Source organism: Sceloporus undulatus, chromosome 1 (genome assembly GCF_019175285.1).
Source record: "Sceloporus undulatus isolate JIND9_A2432 ecotype Alabama chromosome 1, SceUnd_v1.1, whole genome shotgun sequence".
Lineage (NCBI taxonomy): Eukaryota > Metazoa > Chordata > Lepidosauria > Squamata > Phrynosomatidae > Sceloporus > Sceloporus undulatus.
In genome coordinates this window covers 67,029,568-67,042,752 of record NC_056522.1, presented here as the reverse complement: position 1 = coordinate 67,042,752, position 13,185 = coordinate 67,029,568, and the positions used below count along the sequence as shown (strand labels likewise).

Genomic DNA, 13,185 nt, shown 5'->3' with positions numbered 1-13,185 from the left:
AAAAGGGGACAGATGTGGAATGAGAACCCTGAATGCAACTGTTCAATGACTTGTGTACAGGGACAAGAAGAGCTGCTGTAACAATGAATGCAGAGAAATAAGAGGATGACAACAAAAAAGGAATAACAAGAGACCTCTTCCACAAGATCCAAGAAATCAAAGGGAAATTTAAACCAAGAGTGTGGATGCTCTGCAACCAGCAGGGGAACACGTTGCATGACCAAAGGGGAAATAAAAAGAATACACAGAAGAACTATATAAAAGAGATGGAAGGGTGACAGGTTCATTCAAGGAAGAACCATTTGAAGATGAACCTACAGTTCTAGAAAGTGAAGTGGAAGTTGAACTCATAGCACTGAGAGAAACAAATCACCAGGAACAGATGACATACTAATAGAAGTGTTTCAAACTAGAGAGACAGAACCTACTCTAGTTCTAACTGAAGTCTGTCCACCTAAATCTATCTATCTAAAATCTAGTTTTAACTAAAATCTATCAATGAATATGGAAAATGAAACAGTGGCCCGCCAACTGGAAATGCTACAATTTACATTCCAGTCCACAAGAAAGGAGAAACCAGGGATTGCAGTAATCACACAACCATTGCATTAATTTCCATGCAAGCAAAGGAGGCTCAAAATTCTACAACAGAGACTTTTACCACACATGGTGAAAGAGATGCCTGATGTCCGAGGAGGGTTCAAGAAAGTAAGATGCACTAACAATCATATTGCAAACATATGTTAGATTATGGACTGCATAAAAGAATTTCCAAAGAAAATCAGATTGTGCTTCATAGATTAAGCAAAGCCTTTGCGTAGATCATGAAGAACTATGCTGTTAAAGATATGGTGTGCCACAATATTTGATCATCCTGATGTGTAACCTGTACCCAGCAAAAGAGGCTACTGAGATTACAAAATAAGGAGAAACAGAATGATTTCTAGTTGGCAAGGGAATCAGGCAAGGCTGCATCTTATCACCCTCTGTTTAACATGTATGCTGAAAAGACCATACATAAAGCAGGGCTAGCAGGAAGAACATGTGAATATTGGAGGAAGGAACATCAACAATTTAAGATATGCAAATAACACCATGCTACTAGCAGAAAATGGCAAATACTTGTAATGATTGCTGAAAAAGCAAGAAAGTTTGAGGGCAGGTTTACAGCTGACGATTAAGAAAACAAAATAATGAACACAGATGACTTACATAACTTTAAAGTAGATGACAAAGACACTGAAATAGTTCAGTATTTTCCATACCTTGGCTCAGTTATTAACCAGAATGGAGACAGCAGCCAAGAAATTAGAAAAAGACTAGGACTTGGAATGGTGGATATGAGACAACTAGACAAGATCCTGGAGTGTCAACCTGTATCGCTGAATACAAAAGCTAGGATTGTGCGTGCCATCATATTTCTCATTTGTATGTATGACTGTGAAAGCTGGACAGTGAAGAAAGCCGACAGGAAGAATATAAATTTATTTGAAATGTGATGCTGGAGAAAGGTTCTGTGGGTATTGTGTGCTGCTAAAAAGACAAATAATTGGGTCCTAAAGCAAATCAAGCTTCAACTCTTCCTGGAAGCCAAGATGACAAACTTAGACTGTTGTACTTTGGACATATCATGAGAAGACCTGATTCACTAGAACAAATAATGATGCTTGGTGAGGTAGAAGGTAGTAGGAACAGAGGAAGACCTCATTCTAGATGGATAGATTCTATGAAGGAACCCACAACCCTCAGACTGCAGGATCTCAGCAAGGCAGTCAAAGATAGAGTGACTTGGAATACTGTTATTCATAGAGTCACCATACTTTGAGGTTGACTTGAAAGCAGTTAACCACCACAACAAAAGAATGTATTAAGTACAATGTTTTTCAAGTTCATTTTAGACTTTCATCTTCTTGCTTCTCTTTACTATATAGACTGTGTCTTATGAATATAATATCTTATTCCTTCTGAACCATTGCTGGAATATAGATGACATTATAGTTATAACAAGTATAGTTATTTAACTATTAAAAATACATCCATATTTTCTGCAGGACACATAGCTCTATAATGTGTTAGTCACCATCCTTTCCATAGGATCTCATGAGTCAAGACATTTTGTTCTGGATTCATAGAAACACATACATAAATAATAAGAGAGTTTCCAGGCACCCTTTAAAGCACAAGTGCTTCCCACTAAACTTGGCAATGAAGAGATGAGAAATTGTGGCAACAATCTGATAATCTTTTCTGCCTGACAAGAATGACACACCCACCATAATGCCTTTAGCAAGAACAGTGTCAAGGAGAGGGGCTTTCTTTCAGTTCTTAGACCAGCCTTGCCAGGTTAGCAGGCAACATGATTCTATCACATTTATTTATTTATTTATTTCACTTATAGCTCATCAATCAAATTGTTTGACCTGTCGTAGCATGTTGGGGTACTACTGAAACCATGTAAATAATTGAAATAAAATACAGTTCATTAATTCCAAGTGTTCTACATCCCTTTGTATTCTAGGATCCTTCTTCTGTTTTGCATCTGCTGTCACCAATACTTGGAAACGTGCTGGTAGTGTCATATTTTAGGCTTAAGTGTGAGATGTTCCCAATGACAACACATGCCCGTGGCCACACCGCCATTAGGGACAGCTCCCATTGTCTGTGGCGGGTCATACACGCAGTCACACTGCCAAATGGGGACAATTGAATCTAATGGCACTGCAGCTACATGCACACACCACTAGGGTCTGTCCCTAATGGTGGCACAGCCATGTGCATGCACTGCCATTGGGGACAACTTGGACTTGTCATCTATGGATGCTTGAATCCACAGATGGCAAGTCTGTGGATACCGAGGGTCAACTGTACTACTTAACAAAAGAGAATATAAAAGAATAAGCTTTGGCTTATCAGTAAATACTTGATGACAGTGTCTCAGACTTTGAGAGACAAACTCAAAGTTGGAAAAATCCCTGCTACTTTTAAGAAATACTGTAATATCATTATTGTTTTAGAGGTGAACAAAGAAACATTTGCCCATTCATAATACAGGAATTAATAATAGTGTTACCTTAAGTTGCAAGCGCTCTAACATGGCATATACTTATGATCGATCGATCTAATCTATCTCCCTCTCTTGACTACTGGCAAATACTGTAACAAACCTACTGAAGCTATAAAGTGTATCTGATCATTTGTTTTACTTTGTTGGCAGAAAGACACTGAAAATGAAGTTCGAGATATTATTCGCAACAACCTTCATTTACAGGGCAAGGTAATTTAAAAGTATTGTATTTTTTTCTGAAACCCCACCCCCTACTCCCAATATGTGAGGCCTCTTGTCCTTTGTTTCCTGTTTTTTTTCTTTTCTTTTGTTTCTCTTTGTTTATATCCTTTAAGAATGTCCAGTTTTGTTTTCTTATAAACAACATTTTCATGTCAAGGGCTTATTGTTACAGTGCCCTTTCACACAGCAAAATTGTAGCACTGATTCCCCTTTAACTGTCATGGCAACATCCTATATTGCCTGATGCATCATCAGCCCAGAATTAGGCAATATAGGATGTTGAGAATGTTTCTAGCATTACATGATTCTTACTACTAATGCCTCACTTTTATATGGTTCATAAAATCTCTTGTTCCTGCAGCTTGAAGATCCTGCCATAAGATGGCAAGTGGCCCTTTATAAAGATCTACCAAACAGGACTGAAGTTACTTCAGATCCTGAGAAGACAGTGGATCGAGTTCTTGATATTGCTAATGTACTTTTTCATCTGGAGCAGGTTAGAAATATTCTAATGTTTTATTTATTTATGTTTAATACATCCATAGAGCTAGGTCAATCTACAGCCATTTCAAAAGGACGAATTCAATATAAAACACACAACTGCAAGCCTCAAGGCATAAAAATATTCCATTTTTAAGTTTAAAAGCAATTACAGATGAGGACTTTTTGTAAGTACATATTGTAGCACTATGAGAATCTTGGATGCTCCTATTGACTTCTCTTACAGTGATGCAATATAGAGGGGGGAAAGCCATGAATGATGTATACCCTTGTAAAAGAGGCTCTTTAAATATATACTTGGTTCAGATATATGTGGGGGGGGGGGGGGGGGGGGAATTGGTTGGTTGCATGGACCATTAGAGCATTATCTACATAGTTCCATCATTTTCTTTGGTACAGAGATAAGGCTTGCATACAAAATATATACAATAGAATTTCACATGCTTTATGTGAGCAATCCTATGTCTGCCAGTTGGCAACATATGCTGCTGTTATGCTGATTGAATTTATGTTGCATTATATGCCTTCTAATAATGGGAGGGGATGTGAAAAAATGAAAATGAAATTATCCAGTGGATATTGATAAAGACACGAAGATAGTGTCTGCAGCAATTTCCCTCTGATATGTAACAACATGGAGGCAGTCAATGACAGTATAAAAATATGAAAATTGAGGTAGCCAGTAGTGATGTGAAAATCCATCAGCTGACCATATCCCTTGTGTCCAAATACATGCAGAACACACAAAATTCTGACAGCATCTCAGTCCCAAAGCCACACATAGTAGCTTATTATATAGGGAATGGTTCTGGCAGAAAGAAATTCCAGACCTACCAGAGAAGGGAAGAATGCCCCGCCTTCCTTCTGTGTGTAGTGACACCTTTTTTGCATGTTTCTGGATTGTGATCATGAAAGGAGAAATCTGTGTATGACTGTTTGGTTAAGGAGTGTTAATGGATGGAGTAAGGTAGAAATTGTTAACTTAGATATGTAGTTTATCCTTAAGTCAGAGGGCATCAAGTATTATTCCTTCTAGATACCTTTATCCAGAGACCATTATCTGTAAATTAAAGTGCATCATTTGATCTTCCATTTTTTTTTTCATCTATTACTTTCCTTTCTTTTATTACTTCCAGAAATTCTCTAATCGTGCCCGGAAATTTTTGAGAATGGGAAGTATAGTGTTTCTTCTCGTATCACTAATTATGTTAGGATCATGTTGGTTTTGCCTATTAATAGTTTTCTTTAGCCATTTTTACATTTTAATCCCTAATATATATTTCAGACCACATTTTAGACATCTGTTTCACATTTGTTTACCCTATGTTTGAAAGTTTTTAGCTTGCACTCTTTTTCACTAGGAATTTCACCAGGTGCACATTTATTTACCTTCACATGGAGGATATATTTTTTTTGTGCTTGTCTAATTAAGTTATTGTATTTGCACCTCCTTATGTATTTTGGTTATTCAGTATACTAATACATAGCTATTTAATCAGAATACCAAATAAGTACTCTATTTTGTTATTTTAAAATTGCCTTTATCCTCGCTACAGTCAGCCCTCAGTATCCATTGGGGATCTGTTCTGGATTCTCCTGCAGATATCAAAATCCACAGATGCTCAAGCCACCATTAGGGACAGCCTTGTTGTCTCATGGTGGCATGTGCATGCAGCTGTGCCACCATTGGGAACAATGGAACTTCTTGGCTCAGTTCTTTCTAGATGACGTGGGCTAGGTGTGGCTTCTGGACGTGTTTGAACACTATGCCCCGAATGTGGCTGGAATCCTTGTAGTTTGGCCTGTTTGTTTCCAGCCAGAGACAGCTCTTGCATCAAGCAACAAAGAGAATTTGGTTGGACTGTGCAATGAGTATTTCTATGGCAGAAGAGGAATAGTAATAATTTTACTGAAAAGTGAATTTATTTATTATGTATTGACTTATTTACTCCACTTTCCCCTCCAGTATTCAAAATGCTTTGGGCAGAAAATATCAATTATTATGAATTAATGTTGAAAAACACTCAAGTTGCCACCAACCATGCTTTTGAAGTGTGCAAGAGTGATAGAGTGCCTGAATTTAACCTTAATTTTTAGAACAGGGTGCAAAGTGTGTATGCGTAGGTGTTTAGGTGTGGTTTGAAGTTTGAAGATGGGGCAAGAGTGAGTTTCACAACTTTCTAGGCAATGGCCATACTATTTCCAACTACATTTTGCAAATAACTACTGTCTTTTAGAAGACATGGCTTACAAACGCAGCATTAAAGATGGTTTTGTTTTTGTTTGTGAAACCAATAAAGGAAATTGCCATAACTTTGCATAGTTCTTGGCACAATGCATTTTAGGTTTAGGGCTTCTCAGCCAGAGCAAATAAAAACTGATGCCATGTGGTAGCATGTTTTTGGTTTGTATCTTTTATATCCTTTACATGTTAAGTGGTTTTTTTTAAAATTAATAAGTAAATGTGACACTAGAAAGGATACCCTTTTCATTTTCAGGTTGAGCATCCACAGAGGTCAAAGAAAGCAGTATGGCATAAACTTCTATCCAAACAGAGAAAAAGAGCAGTGGTAGCTTGTTTCAGAATGGCACCCCTCTATAATCTTCCAAGGTATGTGTTATCTGAAGAAATAAAGAGGATAAAGAATTGAGCATATACAAACCACATTTAGTTTCAGCAGTATTTACAGCCTTAGAAAATACGTGCTAAAACTACAACTGTCAAAATATGTTTTAGAATATTATTGTTCTCTTTGCTTTTTTACCAGTGCAAGATATCTTCTCCTTTTCATAGAATCCAAATTCAATGATTCAGCATGTGCATTAGTGATACATTTGTAAATAGTATATAGTTGCCCACCCAGAGACTTGGCCAATAAAGACAAAAGAAGCTAGAAAAGAACTTTCATTCCTTGGAAGAACTTAGCTAACCTAGCTAAGGAGATCATGGGAATGAATTTACAGGACAGAAGCCGAGCACTGGAAAATAGCGAGTCTTGGAGATATCTCATCCATAGAGTCACCATGAATGGGGGTTGACTTAAGGATGATTAACAACAAACAATGTTTGGTCCATCACAATTGTTACTATATTCTGGTATCAGCCTGCAGAGGGAAGGAGGCAGAAAGTGCAATACATGGACAGACTGGCTGCTGGTGAAAATACTGTTCCAAGGACAGTCCCAAGGATAGTCCCTCTGCTGTTTTTTTTTTTAGTTTATAGCTCACAAACCAGGATATTAAACCTTAATTTCATAATTAAATAAAAAGCACTATCTTCATAATGCTAGGCCTGAGGCTTTAGGGTTACATCTAAACTAGACCAGAGGCAAGAGCTCCAGCGTCTCTGCTCTGAAATGGGATGGCAGATGTCCTTTTTCACAATGTTTAATTGCTCTGTAAGAAGAAATTTTAATCTGGTTATAAATAATAGGTACCAGACCATTCTCCATGTAAAATAGCAAGTGCCTCCTTTACTCTTAACCCAAAATGCAATATGGTTCAATATTATTGTAGGGAAATCTATTTTTGGTATTGCACTAATATTAAATTTGTAAATGTTCAAATGTCTGTACAGATATAGATGAGTAAATTTGTGCATACATAGTTATAGATATAGATGGACATGTATAGATGTGCATATTCATGCACACTCTTTCATTTTCTCTTTTAGGCACCGAGCAGTCAATCTTTTTCTTCAAGGATATGATAAATCTTGGGTGGAAACTGAAGACCACTACTTTGAAGATACTCTTATAGAAGACCTAGCAGTATGTTTGGAGTTCACAGAATTTGTATTTGTAATTCATATTGTATACATTTAAGGCTGATCAGGACTCCCTGCAAAAGGTGGTAAAGTTAGGAATTTGCCAGTGCTACAAGATTAGCAAAGGGCTCACCACCTCAATGGTCTCTTCATTTTGATTTTAAACAGAGAAAAGGGGAATTTCAGGAGCAGTGTGAGAGATTAACAGTTTGGAAGCCCTGCCTCCTTTAGGTTGAAGAGATCCGCTGAATGTACTTTGTCCAAATGTGCTCAGAATTATATTGCTGGTCAACAGACAGTTCTAATAATTTGAAACATTTACTTTGAATATATATATATATATATGAGAGATGCAAATCATAGTTGCAGATTTTTTCATTCTTTATGAGTACACCATCAAGAAATAGGTCAACCACTGGAATAATTTTTTTGTAACTTGAGACTTTTTGAATGTGCAAGTCATTCATTTGGCACCCTCAAAAAACAAACAAACAAACAAAAAACCCAAACTCAACCTTTGCTTTTTGCATTAAAAGTTTCATATTTTGTGCAAATTATTTTTGTGCAGTAAAGTTAATTTGCACAAACTACACTTCTCTGCACTAATATGGACTTTTTGATCCCCAAACACATTTTTACACATGTTTTGCAGAAACATGTTACATGAATAAGTCTTGGAAATGTGAAAAATTGCTGGTAAATGCAAAAAAATTCCTGTAATTTTGCCCAGCAGGGAGAAAACATTTTAAATTACTAATTCTTGCATGCAAGAAAGAAATAAGCAAAGGCTTACATCACTAATACATGCACAACTATTTTAATCCAAATAATGTTAAACAGCTAAGGTTGCTGTGGTGGCAATGTAACATGACATTTCATTATTTGTGTATGTATGTACCTTCAAGGCACACACACACACAAATAATGAAATATCTTGTTACATCATGAATTTATTTATTTAGGTGACCTCATGAATTTATTTATTATTTAATTATTTAGAGCACATAGACTTTCAGTGGTTCTTGTAAGCCCATTCCATCTGTTTTTTTTTACATTAATCTTCAGTTGTTGAAAAAAAATCCATGAAAAGTTGAATTCAAATGACGATTTAAATACTTATTTTAAAGTGTAATTTATCTCCAAAATGAACATTTTAAAATGTAATTTGATGAAAATTGAGCCAAGAACTAAGTCCAGAAACATGGGTAAGGTCTAAGGTAGCAGCAATGATTTTATGCAAGCATTTTTAATCTAAACTCTGTTACTTGGGAATTAACTTGAGAATTAGTTAATGAGAATTTCAATTAATTATATTTATTAGATCTCAGTGACATTTCTGATTTGTTTTTCACTTTTTCTCCCACAGAAACCAGGAAAGGAGCCATCAGAGGAAGATGAATGCCTTAAGAGAGTTGATCCTTTGCATCAACTTATTTTACTGTTCAGTCGCACTGCATTAACTGAAAAATGGTGAGAAAGTAGAGGGGAGGATTTTTTTTTTGTAAATTGCTTTCTGTCCAAATTTGCATTTCAATACATCCTCCCTTGGGACATAGTTATGATGAGCTAAATGTACAATGGAGGAATCATTTCTAATGAGTTGGCTAACCGTAATGTTTTGTTTGTTTGTTAGGGCTTTAAAGGGGTTTGTGAATACAAATAGCTGAACCAATTTTGAATTCATCTACACCTCTTAAAATGTTCATTAGTGAATAGTGGAAAGTAATATGGTAGTTCTTTCTAATAAAATTATTTATCTATAGTAAGACAAGTAGGAAAACTGGAACTTTTTCTGGTTGTTGTTCCCCTTTTCTCCTGTTCGAAAAAAAAATCAAGGATGAAACAATACCAGTCTGTTCATGTTTTGCTAAAAACCATATTACAATCTATATAATAACAGACCAGATAGAAGAATGTGAACAGATTTGAAAATATTAATACTGTTCCTCTATGTAGGCAGGCAGGCAGTTTTTCTTATTGTGTGGCTGTGTGTAGGAGCAGTCAATCTCAGATGCTTAGAAGGAGAAATTTTGTGGTCGTTATCTTTACCGTTTCTCGATCAGCATTCCTTTTGAGACATATGGTCCTGGACTCAAGACCAATTGACATAGTAGTAAACACAATATTCTGTAATTTTAACAGGGCATGAAAAAGATGCTTTGTGATTATTTTTTACCATTGTTATTTCATTTCTATACCACAGTAAACTGGAAGAAGATTACCTTTATATGGCGTATGCTGATATTATGGCAAAGGTAAACATTTTCACAGAAATTATTTTTTCCTTCTATACCTTTTGGAGAAATTGCTTTATTTTGTAATTCCTTGTTTTGCTAATCCCAATGACTCATGATAATTGTCTTTTTAAAAAACAAATGGACAAGTGTTATGATTGCCCAAACTCTTCTTTGATTCAAATTTTAATCTGACTCCTTCCTCCCACATTTTAGGGCTACACAGACAGGAATATTTTTGCTGAATGGCATGCGTGTCAACATTTATTAATTCAATAGTTCTACTTTAGTTAGCCATTGGGTATAGGATAATGTATAATTGAGGTGTATATATTATTTTGAGGAGAGTTTTTATCTCTGAAAGAAATACATTTGAGTTTTAAAATGTTGTCTGCAAATGTGGTATTCCTTTTACATTTTAGAGCTGTCATGATGAAGAAGATGATGATGGTGAAGAGGAGGTGAAAAGTTTTGAAGTAAGATGATGATGATGATGATGATGATGATGGACTTGTTATGTTTTCTGTCACACATTATTCCATAGTGTCTAACTATTTACACATTTTTGGTGTTGTACAAGTAAAATCAATTTAAACTATTTAGAACAATTTATAATTTAAAACAAAAAAGGATAATTTAAACTGACTCAAAATAGATTAAACAATTTAAAACAAGTTAATACAGAAAAATGATTAAAACAATATAAAATATAAAACAGTATAAAATCATATATGTATATATCTTGAAAGAAAACAATTACACTCCAACCTGGAACCAAAATGAGGCAAACAACAATACCAGTTGTCATCCCAAGGGCAAGCCATTCCACAAATGGGGTGCCAGAGCAGATTAGGTCCTCTTCCATGCTTTCCCACAGTCTATTGCTTCTACTGGTGACAGACAAAAACATCCCCTCCACCAAACCTGAATCTTCAGGAAGGCATATAGGGAGATAGACAATTGCTGTCGTTGTGTGCTTCAAGTCATTTCTGACCTATGGTGATCCTAAGGCAAACCTACCATGGATTTATCTTTGCGATTTGTTCAGAAAGGGTTTGTCGTTGCCTTCCTCTGAGGCTGAGAAGGTATGACTTTCCCAAAATCATCTAGTGGGTTTCCATGCCCAAGCAGGAATGTGATCTCTGGTCTCCCAGAGTTGTAATCCAATACTCAAACTACTACAGCAAACTGGCTCTTAGAAAATTTTATTGAAGTGTTCTATACAATGTATTTACACTAAAAGACAAATTTAAATATAACATTTTATAGTGCTTTGAAATATACTGGTATGGATTTTGATGGATAAATCTCCATAGGAATTCTGTTGTACCTTTATTATGTTGTTGCTTAGAAAGCTTTATTTGCGACAGTAGTAGATACATAAACAAAACATCAAGCTACGGGCATTTGCAGTATTAAGGTGGCATTCTCTGTAGATCTTAAGGATCACAGGTGGATATTATTCAAATGTACCATAACTCAGTATGTAAAAGATTAGAGGTCAAAAACAGCACATAGAATAGTGTTCAAAGGGTAAGAGAAGGTCAAGCATGCTGGTACATAGGTACAGAGTGTTTCTACTGACTTACTTCAAATAATATCTCCTTTTTTGAGTCAATATTGCCATGATCCACATCATTGAAAACATCCACAAATTATCAAATGAAGTCTCCTTTGATAGCAATTGTTACAGTAGTATACCTCTGTGGTTAGAAAAACATCAATGAATTTCATAAAGACAAAATACATGACTGGAAAAAAAATGTAAGCCATTTCTGTGTCTATGGCAATCTCTGTTAAAAAAAACAAAAACAAGAATGACAGTACAGGCATTTGTTCAAACTAATCACTCAGACTTTTTTACTCCATCAGTCTCACACTTAAAAAACAAAACAAAAACCTTTTGTGGAAATTCCATATTCAGACCTGGCTACCTTCAAGACTTTTTGTACTTGTATGTACAGCAATAGGCACTGACACTGTGAGTCCTTTGTTGGATGATGAAGTGTCAGAATCCTTACATATATGATTAATAGAATCTAGAAACAGGGCAGAATGGACCACTTTTCATACCCTGCAGAATGATTCTTTTTCACCGCATTTCCCTCTGGCATTTTCTTTACCAGGAGTTAGTAAAACCCTAGTAAAATTTATACTTCTCTTTCATTTGTGTGAGCCCCTATGGGAGGATGTCTGAGACAGCCTATGCCTTTGGTTATTTTAAAGCAGTTATTATATATTAACCTAGTGGCAAGTTAGCAATCAAATCCAGTCAGTATATGCAGTAGCTCAAGTCAGCTCTGAAATATAACTGCGTAGACAAGTTTTTGGATGCACTGACTCAACTAATATTTTCAGAATATCTCCTTGAAATGCTTTATGATTGTTAATACTGAATTCTTATTGCATGCTTTCTCTGGAATGCAGCAAAATCAAGCAAAATAGTAGGCAGGACATGGTGATATAATCCTATAATCACAGATGAATTAGTCATAAAAATGCATGGGATTATCTATGATTTAACTGCCAGAGTTGAGATGAAGAGGATAGTTAATTATTCAGGGTCCTTCACTGTTTAAGTGAGAAAGAGTAAAAGTGTTAGCATGTTCTCTCCCCTTTAGTATTTGTTCCCATTTAGTACTGTATTCATTCCCATTTAAGAACAATGATTCATGTAAATTTTGGTAAACTATATTGGTGTGTATGCCTCACATATGGTCATATATTGAAACAAAATATTAAATATTTATACTAAATGCTGAAAACTTATTTAGAATAGACTAATACTTCAGACAGTCCAATTGCACACAAATGCTGTGCTGCATGATCTCCAGTATACCACTGAACTATGCATATTCAGGTTCTTCTCCCCCTGCCCCTTTATGTGAGCAGGGGGAAGCTCTTTGGACATTCAGTATGAAATTCCTGTACATGGCTGGACACTTTCCTTCTATAGGAAAAAACATGATGTCACGGTGTAAGCAGCATGGGCCATGGATAGCAAATCACTTAATTAATTTTTTTCAAAAAATACAGACCATGCTGAGAAAGTAATTTTAAGTGCTAATTCCTGTGGTCTTGTGGATTTACTTATATAACTGAGAGGAAACGGTTCACATCTTGCTCTCACTTCACTGGAAAAGTAATAGTAAACATAATATGAATGTGTGGCTGTGTCTGAAAATATTCATTAAAGTTATTTGATAGAAGTGTTGTTTTTGTAGCCATTTCCCTCTCACTGTGTTACCCCATCATCATTGTTCTCTATATCTAATAACTGTTGTCTTTCATGTATGTATATGTATTTTGGTCCTTGTTTGATTTAATCCCCTAGTTTATATCAGTCTTGTGAATATGTCAGTTACAAATCTTGGTAAAATACATACAATTTAAAGTCC

At 35.6% G+C, this 13,185-nt stretch overlaps 1 protein-coding gene across 4 annotated transcripts in view; it reads left to right on the top strand.

The window, feature by feature from the left end:
* RYR2 (ryanodine receptor 2) overlaps nt 1-13,185 on the top strand; it is a 406,736-nt gene that overhangs the window by 332,990 nt on the left and 60,561 nt on the right. For all 4 annotated transcript variants that reach the window (XM_042470214.1, XM_042470205.1, XM_042470232.1 and 1 more), the window contains exons 73-79: nt 3,215-3,274; nt 3,648-3,782; nt 6,286-6,398; nt 7,461-7,557; nt 8,920-9,023; nt 9,757-9,808; nt 10,210-10,263. In XM_042470214.1, the coding sequence (XP_042326148.1) occupies nt 3,215-3,274; nt 3,648-3,782; nt 6,286-6,398; nt 7,461-7,557; nt 8,920-9,023; nt 9,757-9,808; nt 10,210-10,263 (615 nt within the window). The remainder of the gene's footprint in view (nt 1-3,214; nt 3,275-3,647; nt 3,783-6,285; nt 6,399-7,460; nt 7,558-8,919; nt 9,024-9,756; nt 9,809-10,209; nt 10,264-13,185) is intronic.